Source organism: Schistocerca cancellata, chromosome 4 (assembly GCF_023864275.1).
Source record: "Schistocerca cancellata isolate TAMUIC-IGC-003103 chromosome 4, iqSchCanc2.1, whole genome shotgun sequence".
Lineage (NCBI taxonomy): Eukaryota > Metazoa > Arthropoda > Insecta > Orthoptera > Acrididae > Schistocerca > Schistocerca cancellata.
In genome coordinates, this window is record NC_064629.1 from 611,159,454 (window position 1) to 611,186,159 (window position 26,706).

Genomic DNA, 26,706 nt, shown 5'->3' on the forward strand with positions numbered 1-26,706 from the left:
GTGCTAGGAAGTCTCTCTAGACCTCTCGTGTGGCGGCGCTCGGTCTGCAATCACTGATAGTGGCGACACGCGGGTCCGACGTATACTACCGGACCGTGGCCGATTTAAAGGCCACCACCTAGCAAGTGTGGTGTATGGCGGTGACGCCACAGAGGGCTTGTCCAAAATGTGCTCTGGGTCAGGTTTGATAAAAACAGCATCCTCTACCCAGTCACGGGCATTACTCGCTTGTGGCAAGTTGGGGGATATTTCTGTTACCATCACGCCACATAAGAGCTTTAATATGGTTCAGGGTATTATATTCCACAGGGACTTTCTTTTGCAGTCGGATGACAAGCTGCGCGCCAATTTAGAGCGTCGACGTGTTCATTTCACCGGGCACGTCCATCGGAGTCAGAGGGATAACCAGGTTGGCACTGGTGCCTTCATCTTGGCCTTCTAGGGTGACACATTGCCCGAGAAGGTCAAGGTGATGGTCTACTGCTGTGACGTAAAGCCATATATCCCTCCCCTGATGTGGTGTTTGAAGTGCTGGAAGTTCGGTCATGTGTCTTCCCACTGTACTTCCAGCGTCACATTCGAGATTGCAGACACCCATCGCATCCCAATACTCAATGTTCCCTGCCTCCCATCTGTGTCGACCGCGGAGAGCATCATCCACCTTGCTCACCAGACTGCAGGATTTTACAGAAAGAGAGGAAAATCGTGGAAAATAAGACCCTGGACCGATTGACCTACACTGAGGCTAAGAGGGAATTTGAGCACCTGCATCCTGTGTCTATGACCTCCTCATATGCCGCCGCTAAGAGAACAGTTGTCACTCCGTCAGTTCCTCGAATTCCTGTCGCCTCTCAGAATCGGGAGACTACACCTGTCGCCTTGATGGTGGGGCGCACTTCCCTCCGTCTTGCTCCCTCACCACCTACTTTAGGAGCAACACCCTCACCCCCCACCCTATCCATCAGGGATTTAAGTCCCCACTTCTGAGCCAGAGACGCGTAAGGCTTCTTTGGTTCCTCTTGCTAGGAAGAGGTCCCTTGGGTCACTTCCTTCCCAGGTTACTGCTAGTGGGAAAGATGACACCTGCCCAAAAGCAGCTGATCGTAGGGCTTCACGCTCATCCTCAGTCCTGGAGACTGATTCAGTGAAGTCCTCCCAGCCAGCGAAACCCAAGGAACAGTGCAAGAAATCGGAAAAGAAGATCCCGAAGAACAAGGAACTTGAGGTGGCACCCACACCACCGCCACCTTCAAGCTCTGCGTCTGAGGATGGGGTGGAGATTCTGGCATCCACTGAGGACCTGGATCTCACTGGACCCTCAGTCACAATGGATATAGACTGCTCAGGAAAGAAGTTGGTGGCAGCAGGTGACCCTGAGGCGTAAACTGCCTCATTGAATGTTCCATGCCTTCCCAGTCTCACGATGATGTCATCCTCCAGTGGAATTGCGATGGTTTTTTCCACCGCTTGGCTGAGCTACAGCAACTGTTAAGCTGTACACCTACTTTCTGCATTGCCCTCCAGGAAACCTGGTTCCTGGCAGTGCGAATCCCAGCCCTCTGTGGCTATAAAAGATATTACAGGAACTGTAGTGACTATAATAGAGTGTCAGGTAGAGTTTATGTTTATGTCCTAAACTCAGTCTGTAGTGAAACTGTGCCCCTTCAAACCCCTCTTGAAGCTGTGGCTGTCAGAATACGGACGTTGCAGAAAATAACTGTCCACAATGTGTATCTTCCTCCAGATGGTGCAGTACCCCTGATTGGTCAAGTCCCTAAAACTTTCCTACTTTTGGCAGATTTTAACGCCCTTAAACCCTTGTGAGGTGACACCATGCTTATTGGCCGAGGCAGAGACGTCGAAACTTTACTGTCTCAGTTCGACCTCTTCCTCTTAAATACTGGGGCTGCTACATATTTCAGTATGGCTCGAGGTAGTTACTTGACCATTGATTTATCAATTTGCAGCCCAGGACTTCTCCCATCTATCCACTGGAGAACACATGACAACCTGTGTGGCAGTGACCACTTGCCCATCTTCCTGTCACTGCCCCCCTTCCCCTGCGGGTCCGGGGATTAGAATAGGCCCGAGGTATTCCTGCCTGTCGTAAGAGGCGACTAAATGGAGTCCATCCCCCTCACGGGGGTAGTTAGCGCCTGCGTCCGGAGACGGACGGTTCAACGACCTATAATTGTGGTCTTTTTGGTTTTTCACTTCTCGTTTCTTCCTTCCTTTGGTTGGTTCCTTTCTTTGTTCTTCTCCACCTCACTGTCTTCCTTACTCTTTTCGTTGACTTCTTCTCCTTGCCTTCTCATTGCCTTCTTCTCCTTGCCTTCTCATTGCCTTCTTTTCCTTGCCTTCTCATTGCCTTCTTTTCCTTGCCTTCTCATTGCCTTCTTTTCCTTGCCTTCTCATTGCCTTCTTTTCCTTGCCTTCTCATTGCCTTCTTTTCCTTGCCTTCTCATTGCCTTCTTCTCCTTGCCTTCTCATTGCCTTCTTCTCCTTGCCTTCTCATTGCCTTCTTCTCCTTGCCTTCTCATTGCCTTCTTCTCCTTGCCTTCTCTGGTCTCTGCCTCGGCGTTTGAGACAGTCTGTCCTCTTTCTCCCTCTCTCTCTTCTTTTTCCTCTTCTTCCTTCCTCCCTGTGCGTGCCTGAAGGCCGACCCACGCGTTCGCACGCGTAGCCGGTGACGGGGTAACGCGTAAGTCCCCGCCCTGGGTAGACATGTAAGGCACGCACGTACCCCCTGGTAAAGGCCAGGCCCGGGGAGGGGTGATTGCCTGAGCTGATACCTTCTGACCATGCCGATTGGTCCCTCCGTCTGTTTCTCGGGAGGTGTGACCTGAGGTGTAAACATTCACCTAAGGCGGGAGTGCCCTCTGAGAGGGTCCCCACAAGGAAGGAGCGCGCCATTGGAGACGCTGACAATCATGGGGGATTCCTCCGCAATGGATTCCACTCCATCTCTCTAGACTTCTGCCCAAAAACGGAAACGTGACCAGCCACCAGTGACAAAAGTACTACCGCCTGCCCCACAGTTCCTCGTCGTTTCTCAATCTGAGGACGGAAAGGATTTTTCCTCTGTCAACCCTTTCGTTATCCAGAAGGGCGTAGATGCCATAGCTGGATCTGTCAAATCTTGTACCAGGTTGCGTAACGGTACCTTATTACTAGAAACTGAGAGTGCCTTTCAGGCACAAAAACTGCTTCGGGCCACACTCCTGTACACGTTCCCTGTCCGGGTGGAGGCCCACCGAACTTTGAATTCGTCTCGTGGTGTAGTCTATACTAGCTCCCTCGACGGATTGACTGACGAGGAGATTCAATCTTTCCTCGCTGAGCAGGACGTGACGGCTGTCCATAGGGTCATGAAAAAGGTCAACAATGACCTTGTACCAACCCGGACACTTTTCTTGACCTTCGATAGTGTTAAGCTGCCATCGCGCATCAAGGCGGGCTACGAGGTTATTTCTGTTCACCCCTATGTCCCGACACCTACGCGCTGCTACCAGTGTCAGCGTTTCAATCACACTCGACAGTCTCGTTCCAATGCGGCTAAATGTGTCACTTGTGGCAGGGATGCCCATGAGTGTGACTGTCCACCTCCGTCTCCTCGTTGTGTGAACTGTCAGGGTGACCATGCCGCATCCTCCCGCGACTGTCCTGTCTATAAGGAAGAAAGCTGTATCCAAGAAATTCGGGTCAAAGAGAAAGTGTCTACCTCGGCTGCTCGCAAGCTATTGGCTAGTAGGAAGCCCGCGCTGCTCCCAGCGGGGAAATATAGTACTGTCCTCGCCTCTCCTCGGACTACCAGGGAGGTGGCAACCCAGACATGCGATCTGACCTTCAGCACCACGGTCGTCCGTTCGGCCAGTGCTAAGATCGCGCGGTCGACGTCTCCTCTTCCTCCCATCACCCCACAGACACCAGCCCCTTCATCAGCTTCTGCTAAGACGAAGACCCCGAAGTCAGATGCACGGGCCTTCAAGAAGGAACCATCCCGTGCAGACTTCCTACGTACCTCGACCTCCCAGCCATCGACCAGTACTTCCACCAAACGTCCTTCCAAGAAGGCTCATAGGAAGCACAGTTCTCCTTCTCCGCCACGGCGCATTTCTTCTCCTGCGCCACCCAGCGGTTGCCGCCCCAGGCCGTCATCCGTTTCACCTGGCCGCACCGCTGGTAGCCGAACATCTGGCCGTTCACCGGCGGAGGAAGCTCCCCCTCCCGGCCATCCTCCCAAGATGGCCGATGAACCTATAACCCAATGGACGATGACTGTCCACCTACTGATAGCGGCGGCAGTGCTCGCTCGAAGCCAGGCCCTCAGCGGCCTTCGAGGTGACCCCTTCTTTCATCTTCCTTTTCTTACGATGGCACTTATTCACTGGAATATTCGCAGCATTCGCTCCAACCGAGAGGACTTGAAGTTGCTGCTCCGCTTGCACCGTCCGCTCGTCGTAGCCCTCCAGGAAATGAAGCTACGCCCATGCGATCAAATTGCCTTGGCACACTACACCTCTGTGCGTTTTGACCTACCCCCTGTGGTAGGTATCCCAGCTCATGGAGGGGTTATGTTGCTGGTCCGGGATGATATTTACTACGATCCCATCACGTTGCACACCGGCTTGCAGGCAGTTGCCATCCGCATTACTCTCCCCACTTTTACGTTTTCCATTTGTACCGTTTACACTCCATCGTCATCTGCCGTTACCAGGGCAGACATGATGCAACTTATTGCTCAGCTACCTGCACCATTTTTGTTAACTGGAGACTTCAATGCCCACCATCCCCTTTGGGGCTCTCCAGCATCCTGCCCGAGGGGCTCCTTGTTAGCAGACCTTTTCAACCAGCTCAATCTTGTCTGCCTCAATACTGGCGCCCCTACTTTTCTTTCGGACACATCTCACACCTATTCCCATTTAGACCTCTCTATATGTACTCCCCAACTTGCACGCTGGTTTGAGTGGTATGCACTTTCTGATACATATTCGAGCGACCACTTCCCGTGTGTTATCCATCTCCTGCAGCATACCCCCTCTCCGTGCTCCTCTAGTTGGACCATCTCCAAGGCAGACTGGGGACTCTTCTCTTCCAGGGCGACCTTTCAGGATCACACCTTCCCAAGCTGCGATCGTCAGGTCGCACACCTCACGGAAGTCATTCTCGCTGGTGCTGAATATTCCATCCCTCACCCTACTTCTTCTCCACGTCGCGTACCGATCCCCTGGTGGTCCGCAGCATGTAGAGACGCTTTACGTGCTCGTCGACGTGCTTTACGCACCTTTAAACGCCACCCTACAGTGGCGAATTGTATCAATTATAAACGATTACATGCTCAGTGTCGTCGCATTATTAAAGAAAGTAAGAAAGCCAGCTGGGCTGCTTTCACAAGCACCTTCAACAGTTTTACTCCTTCTTCTGTTGTCTGGGGTAGCCTGCGCCGGCTATCTGGCACTAAGGTCCACTCACCAGTTTCTGGCTTGAAGGTCGCGAATGACGTCCTTGTGGCCCATGAGGCTGTCTCCAATGCCTTCGGCCGCTTTTTCGCAGAGGTTTCGAGCTCCGCTCATTACCACCCTGCCTTCCTCCCCCGCAAACAGGCAGAGGAGGCTAGGCCACCTAACTTCCGCTCCTCGAATTGTGAAAGTTATAATGCCCTATTCACCATGCGGGAACTCGAAAACACACTTGGCCGATCACGGTCCTCCGCTCCAGGGCCTGATTCTATTCATATTCAGATGCTGAAGAACCTTTCTCCTGCGGGTAAAGGTTTTCTTCTTCGTACATACAATCGCATCTGGATTGAGGGACATGTTCCCGCATGCTGGCGCGAGTCTATTGTTGTCCCGATTCCTAAGCCGGGGAAGGACAAGCACTTGCCTTCCAGTTATCGACCTATCTCGCTTACCAGCTGTGTCTGTAAAGTGATGGAGCGAATGGTTAACTCTCGATTGGTTTGGCTGCTCGAGTCTCGACGCCTACTTACCAATGTACAATGTGGATTTCGTAGGCGCCGCTCTGCTGTTGACCATCTGATTACTTTGTCGACCTTCATTATGAATAACTTCTTGCGGAAGCGCCCGACCGCGGCTGTGTTCTTTGATTTGGAGAAGGCTTACGACACCTGTTGGAGGGCGGGCGTTCTCTGCACCATGCATACATGGGGCCTTCGCGGTCGCCTCCCTCTTTTTATTCGTTCCTTTTTAATGGATCGACAGTTCAGGGTACGTGTGGGTTCTGTCCTGTCAGACACCTTTCGCCAGGAGAATGGGGTGCCACAGGGCTCAGTTTTGAGCGTCGCTCTCTTCGCCATCGCGATCAATCCAATAATGGATTGCCTCCCAGCTGATGTATCAGGCTCCCTTTTCGTGGACGATTTTACCATCTATTGCAGCGCGCAGTGTACACGTGTCCTGGAGCGCTGTCTTCAGCGTTCTCTTGACCGTCTTTACTCCTGGAGTGTCGCCAATGGCTTCCGTTTTTCTGCTGAGAAGACGGTCTGTATTAACTTCTGGCGCTACAAAGAGTTTCTCCCACCGTCCTTACGACTCGGTCCCGTTGCTCTCCCAATCGTGGAGACAACCAAATTTCTAGGCCTTACGTTTGACAGGAAACTTAAATGGTCTCCACATGTGTCATATTTGGCCGCCCGTTGTACCTGTTCTTTAAATGTCCTCCGTGTTCTCAGTGGTATGTCGTGGGGAGCGGATCGAACCGTCCTACTTCGTCTATATCGGTCGATCGTCCGCTCCAAGCTGGATTATGGGAGCTTTGTCTACTCCTCTGCACGGCCATCCATCTTACGCCGCCTCAACTCCATACAACATCGGGGTTCACGACTTGCGATCGGAGCATTTTATACTAGTCCCGTAGAGAGTCTTCATGCTGACGCTGGCGAATTGCCACTCACCTACCGGCGCGATATACTGCTTTGTCGGTATGCCTGTCGGCTACTGTCAATGCCCGACCATCCGTCTTATCGTTCCTTTTTTGACGACTCTCTCGACCGTCAATACGGGTTGTATGTCTCTGCCCTGCTACCCCCTGGAGTTCGCTTTCGTCGCCTCCTTCAACACCTTAATTTTTCACTCCCTGCAACCTTTTGAGTGGGCGAGAGCCACACGCCACCTTGGCTCCAGGCTCAGGTCCGCGTTCACCTTGACCTCAGCTCGCTCCCAAAAGAGGTTACCCTCGGTTCGGTCTACCACTCCCGTTTTTTGGAACTTCATTCGAAGTTCATCAATATGACTTTCATTTATACAGATGGCTCTAAGACCAATGACGGGGTCGGGTGTTCTTTTATTGTCGGGGCACAAAGTTTCAAATACCGGCTCCATGGCCATTGTTCGGTCTTCACAGCTGAGCTCTTTGCCCTCTACCAGGCTGTTCTTTACATCTGCCGCCACCGACATTCTGCTTATGTCATCTGCTCCGATTCCCTGAGCGCCATCCAGAGCCTCAGTGATCCGTATCCGGTTCACCTTTTCGTGCCCCGGATCCAACGCTCTCTTCGGCAGCTGGTGGACGTCGGTTCTCCGGTTAGCTTTATGTGGGTCCCTGGCCATGTTGGTATCCCTGGGAACGAAGCTGCAGATGCCGCGGCCAAGGCTGCGGTCCTCCAGCCTCGGACAGCTTCTTGTTGTGTCCCTTCGTCAGATTTTAGCAGGGTTATTTGTCGGCGCATTTTATCGCTGTGGCATGCCGATTGAGCTGCCCTTACAGCCAACAAGCTTCGGGCGTTGAAACCTCTTCCCGTGGCTTGGACGTCCTCCTCATGCCCTTCTCGGCGGGAGGAGGTAGTTTTGGCCCGGTTAAGAATTGGACACTGCCGGTTCAGCCATCGCCATCTGCTGACGGCTGCGCCGGCGCCGTTCTGCCTATGTGGGCAATTGCTGACGGTCCGCCACATTTTAATGTCGTGTCCGGATTTTAACGCACTGCGTCTCGATCTTAACCTGCCATGTACTTTAGATGCCGTTTTAGCGGATGACCCACGAGCAGCTGCTCGTGTTCTTCGTTTTATCAATTTGACAAACCTCACTAAGGACATTTGATGATGCTGTTTTTAATCCTATGCCTGTCAGTCTGTATTTTATCGTGTTTTCCCTTTTAGTTGTTGTTTTAAACTTGTGCCTCGCGGTGCATTCTTAACGTCGTCAGGGCGCTAATGACCATTGAAGTTGTGTGCCCTAAAACCACACACAAAAAAAAAAAAAAAAAAAAAAACTGTCACTGCCCCGACGTCAGGCCCATGGATGTCTGCCCAGATGGACTTTAAACAAGGCAGATTGGTAAACTTTCGCCTCTGATGTCACCGTTGACTCTCTCCCACAGGGTAACATTGATGTGATAGTTGAGCAGGTGACTACCACAATTGTTTCTGTGGCAGAAAAGGCGATCCTTTGCTCTTTAGGGTGCCCCCGGCAAAAGACAATTCCTTGGTGGTTGCTGGAAGTCGGAGGCAATTACAGAGCTTCGGTGAGCTATACAGCAACATAAGTGGCACCCTTCCCTAGAGCATCTGATAGCCTTTAAACGGCTCCGTGCCCGTGTACGCCAGCTTATGAAATGACGGAAACGGGATTGTTGGGAGAGATACGTGTCAACCATTGGGTGCCATACGTCACCTTCCCAAGTATGGACGAAGATCAGGTGTCTTTTGGGGTACCAGACCCCAACAGATGTCCCTGGCATTACCACCAATGGCGTGCTATGTTCCGACGCAAACGCGATTGCCGAGCACTTTACTGAGCACTATGCTCGAACCTCTGCATCAGAGAACTACCCCCTAGCCCAGGGCTTCACAACATAGTGCTCGCAGAGCAAGCTGTGAGCACCAAGGCGCGAGCACGGAGCAGCGCGAGCTCACTACCCCCACTACCGGACCAGAGCGAAGAGTGGGAAGAGTCACGTGGGGGCACACAACAGCTGCCACCAGTCAATGTAAATCCGTGGCCACCTGCAGTGATATCACTCACGAATTACTACTGCGACAAATGAAACAAATAAAGGAGAATGTACACGTGCCACATAATTTTATTAGCTTAGTGTATGCCTCTACATTCGTATTAATTTGTGAACTGTTACACAATAAAAGGTGTCACTGAAGTGTTGGATTCTCGGTTATCGTACTTTTTGCCCTTTACAATTGCATCTATGTTCGGAGTAATTGTTCTTGTGCATTGTAGGCGCAGCGTGCAGTTTAAATTTTGATCAGACACTGCATTTCTCAGGCACGTCGTGTTACATTTCATTGCAGAGAACAGTTGTTCACAAACATACGTGGAACCGAACATTGATATTATTCTAGCCGCCAGTTTGTGCAAACGAGGAAATCTATCCTGAGGAAGTGTCTGTAGAATTCCAAAATGTTTTTCTTGTTCTGAAATTCGTCTCTGTATTCTCTGTCACACTGCAGGTCAATAATTTCTAGTTGCAGCTCAGGACGAATCTCTTCAATATTCGCTGAATATGGAGAGGAGAACAGATCAAAATCACTGTCTAGTGCTGTCAGATCGTGAAAGCGTTGATCAAATTCTTCCTTAAGGGCAACTAAACTATGTGAATAACGTTCACAGTCTTTGTGAACATCTTGCATGGATGATAATTTAGGAGAATGAGCTAGATTTCCTGTTTCCAGCTGACTGACCCAAAGTGTCAATTTCATTTTAAAAGCTCGTATTCGATCAATGAAATGAGTAATTAGCAGATCTGCACCTTGTAGTGAAATGTTCAAAGCATTCAGATGGCTAGTTAAATCTGCTAAGAATGCGAGATCACATTTCCATGAAGGCTCTTTCAATTCAGGAACACACATGTTATTTATTTCCATGAACATATTTATCTCATATAATAGGCAAAAAAATCAATTTAATAGTTCGCCACGACTAAGCCAGCGGACCTCGCTGTAATAAGGCAGGCTACCATACTGGCTTTCTACATCCTCAAGAAAGCTTTTAATTGCCTGTGTTGTAGCCCATGCTTCCTTATATAATTGGTTGTACGAACAACAACACTCATCACATTTTTTAGAGTATTACTCTTTGCACATAAGTTTTCTACGTGGATCACACAGTGAACGCCCCGTATTTCATTCGGCACAGTTTTTGCATTTTCTCCTTCAACAGCGCAACGAAACCTGAGTTTTTCCCCGTCATCGCTGGTGCACTGTCTGTAGACACTGAAACTAAAGAATCCCACGACAGTCCTATATTTTCAACACTTTCTTCAACACTACTTAAAATATCACCTCCGGTTGTAGTGTTCTTCATGGCTACCACATCGAGGAGCTCCTCCCTCACCTGAAGATCTCTATTAACACCTCTAATAAATATGGGAAGCTAAGCTGTTCCAGTGATATCAACACTTTCGTCCAGAGCTAGAGAATACGCCATAAAATCTTTACAGATATTTGCAAGCTGGCTCTGGACGTCGTCTGCCATGTCCTGTATGCGACGCATAATGGTCATGTTAGATAATGGCACAATCCGAACTGTTCAACTTGAGATGGACACAAATGTTCCGCTGCAACTATCAAACATTCTTTTATTAAATCGCCATCAGTGAAGGGGCACAGGGATTTTGCTAAAAGCAAAGCAATTTTGTAACTCACTCTGAGAGCTGCCTCAGTTGATTTTTTTTCGTCGTCCAGATCTTCTTCGGATAGCTTCCTTTTATGTTTAATAACTTCCTGTGCACGATCTGGTCCATCACATTTTCCACTTCCATAGTCTTTCGCGTGGTACGATATATAATGTCGCTGCAAATTAAATTTCCTAAAAGAATTCAGCATTTTGTGACATACTAAACATTTTGCAACACCATCTTTTTCTGTAAACATATACAATTCCTCCCAATGGGGGTTGAACTGCAAAAGCATGGTTGGGGTTACACAATGGCGACTTGACGTGATTCTTAACCAGCGAAGTGACTGTTAGAGCTGATCGTAATACTTTAAACGTTACACTGTCGGCGCGAATTCAATAGGCACGCTGCGGCCCTATTCAAACGTGCGCGCGCATTTCCCCTCCTTCCCATCCCTCCCTACTCCGTGAGCATGTGCCTGAGCAGATGCGAGTGCTCGCACTCAAAACCGGCCAGTTGTTAATCCCTGCCCTAGCCTTTCACACCCTCAAACGGTGGATGGAAAGGAAAATCCTCTCGTTCACTACACGCCACAGTGAACCCTATAATGCCCCATTTACGGAGTGGGAACTCCTCAGCACACTTGCACATTGACCCGACACAGCTCCTGGGCCGGATCGGATCCACAGTCAGATGGTTAAACAACTTTCGTCTGACTACAAGTGCCATTTTCTCGTCATCTTCAACTGGATCTTGTGCAATGGTGTCTTTCCATTTCTATGGCGGGAGAGCAAACCCGGTAAAAACCCGCTTGATGTTGATAGCTTTCAGCCCATCAGCCTCACCAACGTTGTTTGTAAGCTGCTGGAATGTATGGTGTGCCGGCGGTTGGGTTGGGTCCTATAGTCACATGGCCTACTAGTTCCATGTCCGGGCAGCTTCCACCAGGGGCGCTCTACCACTGATAATCTGGTATCCCTCAAGTCTGCCATCCGAACAGCCTTTTACAGATGCCAACACCTTGTTGCCGTCTTTTTTGATCTATGCAAAGCATATGACACCACCTGGCAACATCATATCCTTGCCACATTATATGGGTGGGGTCTCTGATGCCCGCTCATGATTTTTATCCAGAATTACCTGTCGCTCCGTACTTTCCATGTCCAAATTGGTGCCTCCCATTGTAGTTGTGAACCCTATAATGCCCCATTTACGGAGTGGGAACTTCTCAGCACAATTGCACATTGCCCCATTGTTGTTGTTGTTTGATGCAGCTCTCCATGCTACCCTATCCTGTGCAAGCTTCATCATCTCCCAGTACTTACTGCAACCTGCATCCTTCTGAATCTGCTTAGTGTATTCATATCTTGGTCTCCCTCTATGATTTTTACCCTCCACGCTGCCCTCCAATGCTAAATTTGTGATCCCGTGATGCCTCAGAACATGTCCTACCAACTGGTCCCTTCTTCTTGTCAAGTTGTGGCACAAAGTCCTCTTCTCCCCAATTCTATTCAATACCTCCTCATTAGTTATGTGATCTACCCATCTAATCTTCAGCATTCTTCTGTAGCACCACATTTCAAAAGCTTCTATTCTCTTCTTGTCCAAACTATTTATCGTCCATGTTTCACTTCCATACATGGCTACACTCCGTACAAATACTTTCAGAAACGACTTGCTGACACTTAAATCTATACGCGATATTAACAAATTTCTCTTCTTCAGAAACGCTTTCCTTGTCATTGCCAGTATATATTTTATATCCTCTCTACTTCAACCATCATCTGTTATTTTGCTCCCCAAATAGCAAAACTCCTTTACTACTTTAAGTGTCTCATTTCCTAATCTAATACCCTCAACATCACCCGACTTAATTCGACTACACTCCATTATCCTCGTTTTGCTCTTGTTGATGTTCATCTTATATCCTCCCTTCAAGACACCATCCATTCCATTCAACTGCTCTTCCAAGTCCTTTGCTGTCTCTGACAGAATTACAATGTCATCAGCGAACCTCAGTTTTTATTTCTTCTCCATGGATTTTAATTCCTACTCCAAATTTTTCTTTTGTTTCCTTTACTGCTTGCTCAATATACAGATTGAATAACATCGGGGAGAGGCTACAACCCTGTCTCGCTCCCTTCCCAACCATTGCTTCCCTTTCATGCCCCCTCGACTCTTATAACTGCCATCTGGTTTCTGTACAAATTGTAAATAGCCTTTCGCTCCCTGTATTTTACCCCTGCCACATTCAGAATTTGAAAGAGAGTATTCCAATCAACATCGTCAAAAGCTTTCACTAAGTCTACAAATGCTAGAAATGTAGGTTTGCCTTTCCTTAATCTTTTTCTAAGATAAGTCGTAAGGTCAGTATTCCCTCATGTGTTCCAATATTTCTACGGAATCCAAACTGATCTTCCCCAAGGTCGGCTTCTATCAGTTTTTCCATTTGTCTGTAAATAATTCGTGTTAGTATTTTGCAGCTGTGACTTATTAAACTGATAGTTCGGTAATTTTCACATCTGTCAACACCTGCTTTCTTTGGGATTGGAATTATTATATTCTTCTTGAAGTCTGAGGGTATTTCACCTGTCTTATACACCTTGCTCACCAGATGGTAGAGTTTTGTCAGGACTGGCTCTCCCAAGGCCGTCAGTGGTTCTAATGTAATGTTGTTGTTGTCTACTCCCGGGGCCTTGTTTCGACTCAGGTCTTTCAGTGCTCTGTCAAACTCTTCACGCAGTATTGTATCTCCCATTTCATCTTCATCTACATCCTGTTCCATTTCCATAATATTGTCCTCAAGTACATTGCCCTTGTATAGGCCCTCTATATACTCTTTCCACATTTCTGCTTTCCCTTCTTTGCTTAGTACTGGGTTTCCATCTGAGCTCTTGATATTCATGCAACTCGTTCTCTTTTCTCCAAAGGTCTCTTTAATTTTCCTGTAGGCAGAATCTATCTTACCCCTAGTGAGATAAGCCTCTACATCCTTACATTTGTCCTCTAGCCATCCCTGCTTAGCCATTTTGCACTTCCTTTTTATCTCATTTTTGAGATGTTTGTATTCCTTTTTGCCTGCTTCATTTACTGTTTTTTTATATTTTCTGCTTTCATCAATTAAATTCAATATTTCTTCTGTTACCCAAGGATTTCTACTAGCCCTCATCTTTTTACCTATTTGATCCTCTGCTGCCTTCACTACTTCATCCCTCAAAGCTACCCATTCTTCTTCTACTGTATTTCTTTCCCCCATTCTCGTCAATTGTTCCCTTATGCTCTCCCTGAATCTCTGTACAACCTCTGGTTCTTTCAGTTTATCCAGGTCCCATCTCCTTAAATTCCCACCTTTTTGCAGTTTCTTCAGTTTTAATCTACAGGTCATAACCAATAGATTGTGGTCAGAGTCCACATCTGCCCCTGGAAATGTCTTACAATCTAAAACCTGCCCCCCAGGGGGTCCACAACTCTTTTGTGGATACGTGCGTAGCGAGCACGGGACCCCGAGCTAATGTGGCCTTCCTTCCTTTCCGGGCTGCATACCTTCCCATTCCGCATCCTTCCCCATCCCTATCTTCGCCCCTCCTCCCCTCACCTCTCGCTCTTTCCTTCTCTTTCTCCCCATCTGGGAGTATGGTTTGTGCCTACGTCCGGAGACGGACGCTCGTAAATGTACTGCATTCCTTGCCTTCCTTGCTTTTGTCTTCTTCCTTCCCTTGTCCTTCTCTGTCTTCTTCCTTCCTTTGTCCTTCTCTTTTCCTTACCTCTTCTCTTTCTCATCTCTTTCTCTTTTCTCCGCTGCGGCGTTTGAGACCTCTCTTCCTTCCTTTCCCTTTCTCTTTCTTCCTCCCTGTGCGTGTCTGAAGGCCGACCCACGCCTTCGTGCGTAGCCGGTGACGGGGTAACGCGTAATTCCCCGCCCCGGGTAGACAGGTAGGACACGTACGTACCCCCTGGTAACGGCCAGGCCCAGGGAGGGGTGATTACCCGAGCTGATACCTTCCGAAAATGCCGATTGGTCCCTCCGTCCGTTTGTCGGGAGGTGTGACCTGAGGTGTGAACAATCACCTAAGGCGGGAGTGCCCTCAGAGAGGGCCCCCACAAGGGAGGAGCGCGCCATCGGAGACGCCGGTAATCATGGGGGATTCTTCCGCAATGGTTTCCTCACCTTCCACTAAGTCTAGTCACAAACGTAAGCATACTGAGTCTCAGCCACAGACGATTCTTCCATCGATGCCACAGTTCCTTGTTGTTTCTCGGTCTGATGAAGGTCATGACTTCTCCACGGTCCTGTAAAGTCTTGTTCCAGATTACGGAATGGCACCCTGTTGTTAGAAACACACAGTGCCCTCCAGTCACAAAAATTGCTGCGTACTTCTCTGCTCCACACCTTCCCTGTCCGGGTGGAACCGCACCGTACCTTGAATTCCTCGCGTGGAGTCGTTTATACACGCTCCCTCGATGGATTGTCTGACGAAGAAATTCAGCACTATCTGTCTGACCAGGGCGTAACGGCAGTTCATAGAGTAATGAAACGGGTTGACACGAACATCATTCCAACCCGCACTGTCTTCTTGACATTTGACACAGTTCAACTCCCATCGAAAATCAAAGCAGGCTATGAGATAATTTCCGTTCGCCCTTACGTCCCAAACCCTACGCGTTGCTATCGATGTCAGCGGTTCAATCACACCAGCCAGTCCTGTTCCAATCCAGCCAAATGTGTTACGTGTGGCACGGATGCCCATGAGGGTGCTTGTCCACCTCCATCCCCTCGCTGCATCAACTGTATGGGTGACCACGCTGCTTCCTCTCGAGATTGCCCCGTTTTTAAGGATGAGAAGCTCATCCAGGAAATAAGGGTGAAGGAAAAGGTGTCGACCTTTGCTGCTCGAAAATTATTCGCCAGTCGCAAGCCCACCGTGCCTCAGACAGGAAAATACAGCACTGTCCTTGCTTCTCCTCGGCCAACAAAGGAGGCGGCCACGCAGACTTGCGACCTCACCTTTAGTACCACGGTCGTCAGATCGGCCAGCGCAAAGATCGCTCGTTCAACCTCACCACTTTCGCCTGCCCACTCTATGGCTCACCCTTCGTCGGGTTCTGCTACATCTCGAGCCCAAAAGTCGGACGCCAAGTCTTCGAAAAAAGAGCATACTCGTGAAGAGTTTTTACGGACCGCAGCTTCACAACCATCGGTTCCTCCTTCCTCTAAACAACATTCTTCCAAGAAGGCTACAAAGAAACCCAGTTCCTCTCCTTCTCCGCCAAGGCGTGCCCCCTCTACAGCACCACCTGGCGGAAATCGCCCTCGGCCATCTTCTGTGTCGCCGAGGCGCACTGCTGGTGGCCGGTCAACCGGCCGATCGCTGGTGGCAGGGACTGCTCCTGACCAACTTATGGATCAGGATCTTCTGCCTTCGGCTGAATGCCATTCCATGCTGTCGGTTGCTAGCTCCGAGCAGTCTTTGAGTTGACAGCAACTTTGGTCACATTCCTCCATTCTCTTTTCACCCCATGTCCATTATCCACTGGAATATCCGCGGCATTCGAGCCAATCGGGATGAATTGTCGGTCCTCTTACGCTCCTACTCGCCGGTCATCTTCTGTCTTCAGGAAACAAAGCTGCGTCCCCATGACCGCTTTGTTCTCCCTCATTTTCAGTCTGTCCGATATTATCTCCCCTCTGTTGAAGGCTCTCCAGCCCATGGAGGACTCATGATTCTTCTCCGTGATACTCTCCATTATCACCCAATCCCCTTAAACACTTCCTTCCAAGCTGTCGCCGTCCGTCTTTCACTTTCCGGATACACGTTCTCTCTTTGTACTGTATACATTCCATCGTCCACACCAATGGCACGAGCTGATCTCCTTCATCTTCTTGGTCAGCTTCCACCCCCCTATTTGCTGGTTGGGGACTTCAATGCCCACCACCCGCTTTGGGGATCTCCACACCCTTGTCCACGTGGCTCCGTATTGCTAGACGTCTTCCACCAAGCGGATCTAGTTTGCCTCAACACTGGGGTCCCCACATTTTTGTCTGCCTCCACGACAACCTTATCTCATTTGGACCTTGCGGTCGGTACTGTTCCGCTAGCTCGGCGCTTCGAATGGTTCGCCCTTGATGATACACACTCGAGTGACCACTTTCCATGTGTCCTCAGACTGCAGCCTCAACTGCCATATATCCGCCCGCGACGCTGGAAGTTTGCCCAAGCCGATTGGACACTTTTTTCGTCTCTCGCGACATTCGATGACCGTCGCTTTCCCAGCGTCGACGATGAGGTCACACACATTACCGACGTTATCCTTACAGCTGCGGAACGTTCAATACCACGCACCTCCGAATTGCCCCGGCGCCCCCCAGTTCCTTGGTGGAACGAGGCATGCCGTGACGCAATACGTGAGCGGCGACGTGCTCTTCGCATTTTCCGTCACCATCCTACTTTGGCCAACTGTATCCGCTATAAGCAGCTCCGTGCGCGATGCCGTCGCGTCATCCGCGATAGCAAGAAGGCAAGCTGGAAATTCTTTATTAGCTCATTTAACACCTTCACTCCCTCCTCGGAAGTTTGGAGTCGGCTTCGACGGTTCTCAGGCGCGCCTAGTTTCTCCCCGGTTTCTGGGCTCACTGTCGCGCATGATACCTTAGTGGACCCCGTCGCAATTTCTAACTCGTTGGGTCAGCACTTTGCTGCGATTTCGAGCTCTTCAAATTACCCGCCAGCGTTTCTCCCGAAGAAACGTGCAGCGGAAGTGCGACCTCTTGCTTTCTCCTCCCAAAATCACGAAAGCTACAATACTGTTTTCTCCATGCGGGAACTCCAACATGCCCTCTCATCTTCTCGCTCCTCTGCCCCAGGACCGGATGGTATCCATGTCCAAATGTTGCTGCATTTATCCACCCATAGTCTGCGTTACCTCCTTCGCCTTTATAATCGAATTTGGACCGGCAGCACCTTTCCCAGACGGTGGCGGGAAGCTATTGTCGTTCCCGTTCCGAAACCTGGAAAGGACAAACATCTCCCCTCTAGCTATCGCCCCATTTCTCTCACGAGTAGTGTCTGTAAGGTTTTGGAGCGTATGGTGAATTACCGTTTAGCTTGGTGGCTGGAATCCCGCAGCCTTTTAACACCAGCCCAATGCGGATTTCGGAAGCATCGTTCTGCAGTTGACCATCTTGTCGCTCTCTCCACTTATATCATGAACAATTTTCTCCGGCAACGCCAAACGGTAGCAATATTTTTTGATCTGGAGAGAGCATACGATACCTGTTGGAGGACAGGCATCCTCCGCACACTGTTCTCTTGGGGCTTTCGAGGCCGGCTGCCCCTTTTTCTTCGCGAATTTATGGCAGAGGGCACTTTTCGGGTGCGGGTGAACACTACTCTCTCTCGTACTTTCTCCCAAGAAAACGGGGTACCCCAGGGATCCGTGCTGAGTGTTGTACTGTTTGCCATCGCCATAAATCCAATTATGGATTGTCTCCCTCCTGATGTCTCGGGCTCCCTCTTTGTGGACGATTTTGCGATCTACTACAGCTCTCAACGGACCAGCCTTCTTGAACGACGTCTTCAAGGATGTCTCGATCGCCTCCACTCGTGGAGCATCGAAACTGGCTTCCGTTTTTCACCCAGTAAGACCGTTTGTGTCAATTTTTGGCGACGTACGGAGTTTCTTCCGCCCTCCTTACATCTAGGTCCTGTCAACCTTCCGTTTTCAGACGTCGCTAAATTCTTGGGTCTTATGTTTGACAGAAAACTATGCTGGTCCTCCCACGTTTCCTATCTTTCGGCTCGCTGTCTGCGATCACTTAACACCCTCCGTGTCCTGAATGGTACCTCCTGGGGAGCGGACCGAGTGGTCCTTCTCCGCCTCTATCGCGCCTTAGTGCGCTCGAAATTGGATTATGGAAGCATAGTCTACTCCTCTGCTCGGCCGTCTATTCTTCGGCGTCTCGACTCTATCCACCACCGTGGATTACGTTTAGTGTCTGGAGCTTTTTACACTAGCCCTGTGGAAAGCCTTTATGCTGAGACTGCTGAACCTCCGCTGTCCAATCGGCGAGCAGTCCTCCTGAGTCGTTATGCTAGCCGTCTGTCTTCCATGCCTGCTAATCCAGCCCACGACCTTTTTTTTTCGACGCCTCCTTTGATGTAGGGTATGCAGGCCGCCCCTCCTCCCTACTACCCCCGGGAGTCCGCTTCCGTCAACTGCTCCATTCTCTTTCCTTCCGCTTTCCTAAAACCTTCCTGACAACTTGGGGTACAGCACCGCCTTGGCTCCGTCCCCGGATCTGCCTGCTCCGTGACCTTTGTCAATTTCCCAAAGATGGTACCCCTACACTTGTTTATCGTCGGGCATTTGCTGCTCTATGTGCAGAAATGACGGACGCCACATTTATTTACACCGACGGCTCGAAAACATCGTTAGGTGTAGGGAGTGCCTATATTGTTGGCGACACCCCAAATCGCTTTCGGCTTCCCGACCAGTGTTCGGTTTATACTGCGGAGCTTTACGCTGTTCTCCAGGCTGTCCACTACATCCGCCGCCATCAGCGGATACAGTACGTTATCTGCTCAGATTCTCTCAGCTCCCTCCTCAGTCTCCAAGCTCTTTACCCTGTGCACCCTCTGGTCCACCGGATTCAGGACTGTCTGCGCTTGCTTCACCTGAGGGGCGTCTCGGTGGCGTTCCTCTGGCTCCCGGGACACGCTGGTATCTGTGGGAATGAGGCGGCCGATATAGCGGCCAAGGCCGCAGTCTCTCTTCCTCGGCCAGCTATTCAGTCGCTTCCCTTCACCGATCTTCGGAACGATTTATGTCGCCATGTTGCTCAATTATGGCATGCCCATTGGTCGGCACTTCCCTGTAATAAATTGCGGGAAGTGAAAGCCCTCCCTTGCGCTTGGACCTCTTCCTCCCGAACGCGTCGTCGGGAGGAGGTAATTTTAGCTAGACTCCGGATAGGGCATTGTCGTTTTAGCCATCGACATCTTTTAAGCGGCGATCCTCCCCCACTCTGTCCCCACTGCTCTCAGCTGTGGACGGTAAGACACCTTTTAATTGAATGCCCCTATTTTAATCCGTTACGCTCCCGTCTACAGCTATCGCCTGATCTATCGTCGATTTTAGCAGATGACACGCGCTCCGCCGACCGCGTTCTACAGTTTATTAGTGACAGTGAAATGACGTCAGTCATTTGAAGCCTTTTTTGGGGACAATCACCCCCTTTCTGTAGTGGATTTTTAAGCAGTCTTCTATTTTTAGTTTCTCCAATTTTCTGACTTTGTTCCCATTGCTGCTGGTTTTAAATTTCGGTTTTTTACTGTCTTAAGTCACGGGCTGGGCGCTAATGACCATAGAAGTTTTGCGCCCTAAAACCACAAAAAAAAACAATCTAAAACCTGGTTCCTAAATCTCTGTCTTACCATTATATAATCTATCTGATACCTTTTAGTATCTCCAGGATTCTTCCATGTATGCAACCTTCTTTTATGATTCTTGAACCAAGTGTGAGCTATGATTAAGTTATGCTCTGTGCAAAATTCTACCAGACAGCCTCCTCTTTCATTTCTTACCCCCAATCCATATTCATCTACTATGTTTCCTTCTCTACCTTTTCCTACTCTCGAATTCCAGTCACCCATGACTATTAAATTTTTGTCTCCCTTCACTACATGAATAATTTCTTTTATCTCATCATACATTTCATTAATTTCTTAATCATCTGCAGAGTTAGTTGGCGTATAAACTTGTACTACTGTAGTAGCCGTGGGCTTCGTGTCTATCTTGGCCATGATAATGCGTTCACTATGCTGTTTGTAGTAGTTTACTCACATTCGTAGTTCTCCTGAGCATCCAAATTACTGTCTCTGTTTTCCACCCGCGGCAGTTCATCTCCCACATTGGCGGCCCAGGTCAGCACTAACAATTGCGGTTCGCATTCGATCCCTTCTGTCTGGCATTCGGGAGGGCGACGGTTCAATCCCACGTCCGGCCATCCTGATTTAGGTTTTCTATGATTTCCCTTAATCGCTCCAGGCAAATGCCGGGATGGTTCCTTTGAAAGGGCACAGCCAACTTCCTTCCCCATCCTTCCCTAATCCGATGAGACCGATGACCTCGCTGTCTGGTCTCCTCCCCCAAACAAACCAACCAACCTTCTGTCTGAACTGGAGTCCTTCCCTTTACCACCTCCCATCCAGGTCCGTCTGCATACACTTCCATGGTGTACACCTAGGCCACAGATTCATCTGGACCTTTCGCATGACCCTAAGGACTCAGTTACTCCTGCTGCTCTCCACTGTCACTTCCTTTCGATTCTTGACGTGTTTAGGGGCTCTAAAGTGATTTACACCAACGGCTCGATGGCTGATGGTTGTGTTGGCTTCACCTACATCCACAGAGGCCATTTTGAACAGCAGTGTATTGATGGCTGCAGTGTATTAACTGCAGAGCTAGTGGCCATCTCTCGTTCACTTCAGTATATCTGTTCATGCCCCGGGGAATCGTTTCTTCTGTGTACTGACTCCTTGAGGAGCCTACAAGCTATCGACCAGTCCTACTCTCGCAGTCGTTTGGTAGCGTCCATCCAGGAGTCCATCTATGCCCTGGACTGGTCCCGTCATTCAGTGGTGTTTGTGTGGACCTCGGGACATGTCAGCTTCCCAGGCAACAAATTTGCCGACAGTCTGGCCAAACAGGCTACGCGGAAACCGCTGCTGGAGATGGGCATCTCTGAACCTGATCTGCATTCTGACGTACGCCGTAGGGTTTTTCGGCTTTGGGATACGGAATGGCATAACAGTACATACAAAAAAACTGTGTGTCAGGAGACTACAAATGTGTGAAGACTTCCGTGCGGGCCTCTCGCAGGGAATCAGTTATCCTCTGCCGGCTCCGCATTGGCCGCGCTTGGGTGACCCACGGGTACCTCCTGCACCGTGAAGACCCGCGTGAGTGTTGGTGTGGTGCCGGGTTGATAGTGGCCCGTGTTCTGCTGCACTGTCCCACTTTGACTGTCCAGCGACGAAATTATGGGTTATCGGACTCTTTGCTGCTAATTTTATCTGACAATGCCTCATTGGCTGATTTAGTTTTATCTTGTATTCGGGAGAGTTGGTTTTATCATTTGATCTAAGTTTTAGCGCATGTCCTTTGTCCCTTTGTGTCCTCCACTCTAGTGCTTCTAGGGTGGAGGTTTTAATGTGTTGCAGAGTGGATGGTCAGCCAGCCATGGTAATCTGCTTTGTTGTTTTAATCTCCTCATCCCATTTCTTGTGTTTCTGTGGTTTTTTGTCCCCTTTTGTCAATTTACATTTTTGTTGCCTTTGATCGTTCTTGTGATTTTTCCTTTCATTCCGTTTTGAGTTGTCAGTCTCGTTTGTTTTATTCTCACACTTGTGGAATTGTTTATATTCAGAACAAGGGACTGATGACCTCGTAGTTTGGTCCCTTCCCCCCCCCCCCCCCCCCCCCCTTTTAATCCAACTAACCAAGAACTCCCTTGCCCAATGTGCTTAATGTCTTGTGAGGGTCATAACAGGCAGGAACTAAATCCCAAATCTAGTATCTAGTTCACAAACAGGTTCACTGTGCCACATCCTCACACACCCTTAATCCTTCCAGCACGGCCAAGAATCAACCACAAAGGAGCACCCCTTTGTCACTCATTGTCACCTTGGACTGCAACAGCTGAACCGTATTCTTTGCCTGATTTTTGATTATCTATCATCATGCCCCGAAATGAGTTGCATACTACCCAAGAGCCTTCTCACGCCTCCTAAAGCGGTGTTCCTTGTCCCACCCAACGTACTCAACATCTTAGTTCATTCCTATGCCACTCACACTCCAACCCCTTGCCGCAAGTATCATACCCTTGTTGAAGACCCAGGTGCAAGACCTACCCAATCCACCCACCCACCCACCCACCCACCCACCCAGAAGTTCCTACTCCAGTTGTGTCACAGGCTTATCCTACCCCATCAGAGGCAGGGCCACCTCGGAAAGCAGCTATGTTGTACATAAATTCTACTGCAATTACTGGACAGCTTTTTATGTTGGTATGACAACCAACCAGCTGTCCATCAGAATGAATGGCCACCATCAAACTGTGGCCAAGAACAAAGTTGACTATGTGGTTGAAAATCGTGCAGCTGAGCGCATCCTATTAGATTTACACAGTTGCTTCACAATCTGGGCCACCTGGTCATTCCTGCCACTACCAGCTCTTCTGAACAACACAGATCAGTGTTAGCCTTGCAACATATCCTTCATTAACGTAATCCTTCTGGCCTCAGTCTGCATTACCCCACTGTCCCCACACCCTCCACCTTTCTCTGTCCTGTAATGCCCTACACATTCACATCCCCATGTCGCCTTCATATTTAGTTACTCCCCACCATCTTTGATACTTATGCTTCACATGCCTAGTCCATGCACCTGCCACCACTCTCTTTGATTCTTAGCCAGCAAACAGGCTGCCTCCCTCAAAGCCTCTAAGTACCTACTCTCAACACCTCTTCTGCCCACACTGGACGTTGGGAGGACGACGGTTCAATTCCACGCCCGGCCATCCTGATTTAGGTTTTCCGTGATTTCCCTAAATCGATCCAGGCAAATGCTGGGATGGTTCATTTGAAAGGGCATGGCCAATTTCCTTCCCCGTCCTTCCCTAATCCGATGAGACCGATGACCTTGCTGTTTAGTCTCTTACCCCAGACAACTCAATCCAACTCTTCTGCCTCCTGCCTTTATATCCTCTACACATCCCACCCTTTACAACACCCCACCCCACCCCCGCCCCCCACCCCCATCCACCTGCAAAACTGCAATCGTGTGGCATTGTGCATCCAGCTGGCATCACATAGGGGCACAGACTGTGTGTGTGTGTGTGTGTGTGTGTGTGTGTGTGTGTGTGTGTGTGTGTGTGTGTGTGTGTGTGTGTGTGGTCCTGATAATGGATCTGTCAAATTTTATATACAATTTGTAAGTGTATTATCTTCTTCTTGACCATAATATGGAACAAATCTCATGAGCAGAGCAAGATACATAGAAAGGAAGCAGAACTAATTTACAAAAATTGTCGTCCTACGTCACTAACATCTGCATGTAGCAGAGTACTAGACAAAATTTGAAGTTCAAGCAGTATGTCTTGCTTGTAAGAAAACAACTGTGTCTTCATGGAAATGTGCCTAAATTATGAAAACATTGAGTGTGCAAATCACAACTTACGCTCTTCTCAAATGGTATCCTTAGTGTCACGGATAGAGAAAACTGGACTGATTTAGAATTTGCAGACTTTTGAAAAGCTGTGGATTTAGTTGCAAGTTTACATCTTCTAAAGAAAGCATGTCCCTTTAGGGCAGCTAACCAGGTTTGTGGCTGGGTTGGAAACTTTATCAGACAGATTGTGATATAGCAGATAGTATTAGTTGCAATCTTAGTATTTTCATAGACACACAGTTATCTCCAAGGACATTCCAACCTGTAAAAATTTGTATCTCAACAACCTATCAGCCTCATACAAAGACTGGCAATGAACCCTCAATGAAGAGAAATTTGTGAACCTTACAAAATGTAGAAGTAGTATGGCTTCATTTTACTGTAGAATTAATGGGTCACAGGAAGTATGTCATACCATACAAATGTAGAGATATGAAGTGGAATGATGACATAGGATCAGCTGTAAGTAAAGCATATAACAGGTCAAGATTCATTTGTAGGATATTAGGAAACTGCAATTTGTTTACAAAACAGATTACATGCATAATATTGTACTGTCCTTACTTGATTTGTGCTCTAATGTATGGGACTCATCATATCTGAGAAGGTCTTTTATTTCTTTCTCATATGATAGTGCGATCTCTTTACACTATATGACAGCAAAGCCATTAAAAGTTCCATGATTCTCCATACTATCTATATTTCTCTGGCAAAAGGAACTCTTACACCTAAAGTTGTGAATCAGTTCTGCCATGGTGTATGTTAACTATTAATCTGCTCATGCTTTTTTAATTTGTAAGCAAATATTTCTTAAATCTTCATATGGTTATATTGTGGTCGGTTGCTTTTTATTTTATTTACGTTTGTATCAGCATAAAAATTTTTGTTATGGCCTGGAAACTTATTTTTTAGTATTACTTATCCTGTTATTAATCTATGGTACTTTAGTTCCTTTAATTTTTTACAATATCTACATTACATGTAGATTCTTCTGCATTTAAGAATGATATACATGCGAAAATGTAACAGCAAGTGAAATTATGTTACTCTGTATTTGTAACTTTGTTTTAGGAGGAAAGAAGAAAATTCATGCTCAAAATGGAAGACTATGAATCAAAAATGTTGCAGTTTGAGGCTGAAATCATGCTACAGAAAGCAAAGACTGAAGAAGTTTATTATGAATATGAGAAGAAGATGTCACAGATATCAGAGAACCATGCAAAAGACCTGGCTGCAGAAAGAGAGAGGACTCAACAAGTAAGCCACTGAAACTGATGTACAGAAACAGTCCATGGGACTTTACTTTTTATTTAATGATTTAAGGTTTTTATCCATTTCCCAGTTTGCTTGAGTGGAACTGTTATTGGTGTGGATGTGTAGTCAGTTTCATTATAATAGTTGGTGGAGTTTGTCTTCCTGTTAATCTGTTGTTTTATTTTTCTCAAAGTATTAGGCTATGTTCACACTGTGTGCTTATCAGGGCCGGGATTGTATGGACCGGACCAGGCTGCACCTAGCCTGCTCAAAATGCCACCCTGGGTGTTCACACTGTGCACTGGGCCGGGAGGGTGAAGAAGGGGAAAAATCAACTTCCCGATTTTCACACTTTAAAAGCTCATGGTGGTATAGAAGACTACACCACATCGTTTTGTGAACTTGTTTTTTCCTTAAAAGTTTTACTTTCCTTGTGAAAACAGAAATGCTTACTTTTCATTTTGTGTGATTGTTTTTTAGTTCTGTAATGTTTCTCAATCGATTCTGAAAAAAATATACAGTTAAAAAATCTGATTTTTGTGCAGGTGTAGTGTAGAATCTTAGCTTCTTAATAAACCATTTACCTTTTAATAATTCATAACAGTCATTGTGAAATGACACTATTTGTCAACCATGTGCACTTGATGTGCAGATCTAGTGATGAAAACGTTTGATAGTGTGTAGCTTACGGTTAGATAAGTTTTAGAACATACATTACTGTGAGTGAAATATAGCTAGAAGTACAAAAAAGTTTTTGAATTGGTTGTGATCTTGATATCGGTCTCCTTTCACAAGTAACTGCAAGTTCTTGAGTGGCATCAATGCTGTGATGACAAGCCTATGGAGTTCGCATGGTTTACAGTAGTGTCAAACATTGCAGGATATAAAAAATGAAGTACTAGTGATCATTTCAGGCTTAGTGTAAGTCCCTCGTGTCATTTTAATGTTCCATGTCTAGAAAAATACAAATATATACAAATTTTCCCCTCAGCGACATCAGATTATACTAGACAATCATCTTCCATGGCTTTGAAAGGGTCACACCGTACATTATAAAAGGCAAAAATTATGGACTCTCCCCATGAATATTGACTGGCATTTAGGAGAGTTCTTCCTTAGGTGAAGAACTAAAAAAGTCCCTGGAAAAATTTTTATTCGTGTTACAAAATGAGTAATAATACATTTCAGTATCAGCTGAAAAACATTAAAGACAAAAATTTCATAACAGAATATATTTTTACAGGAGTACAACACAAAACTGAGTTGAATTAGTGCAGTCATTGTTGTGAAGGAGAACTTTGTACTGAACTAACTGCCTCCAGTTCAGAATGAGATTTTCACTCTGCAGCGGAGTGTGCACTGATATGAAACTTCCTGGCAGATTAAAACTGTGTGCCGGACCGAGACTCGAACTCGGGACCTTTGCCTTCTGCGGGCAAATGCTCTACCAACCTGAGCTACCCAAGCACAACTCACACCCCGTCCTTACAGCTTTACTTCTGCCAGTACCTCGTCTCCTACCTTCCAAACTTTACAGAAGCTCTCCTGCGAATCTTGCAGAACTAGCACTCCTGAAAGAAAGGATATTGCAGAGACATGGCTTAGCCACAGCCTGGGGGATGTTTCCAGAATGGCTAA

General features: G+C 47.9%; 1 protein-coding gene across 9 annotated transcripts in view; it reads left to right on the forward strand.

Annotated features, from left to right (window-relative positions):
• LOC126183741 (spindle assembly abnormal protein 6 homolog) overlaps positions 1–26,706 on the forward strand; it is a 335,654-nt gene that overhangs the window by 77,030 nt on the left and 231,918 nt on the right. For all 9 annotated transcript variants that reach the window (XR_007536801.1, XR_007536802.1, XR_007536803.1 and 6 more), the window contains one exon: positions 24,886–25,071. Coding sequence is in view for 6 of the 9 variants with exons in the window: in XM_049925950.1 (XP_049781907.1) it covers positions 24,886–25,071 (186 nt within the window). In the remaining 3 variants the exon portion in view is untranslated. The remainder of the gene's footprint in view (positions 1–24,885; positions 25,072–26,706) is intronic.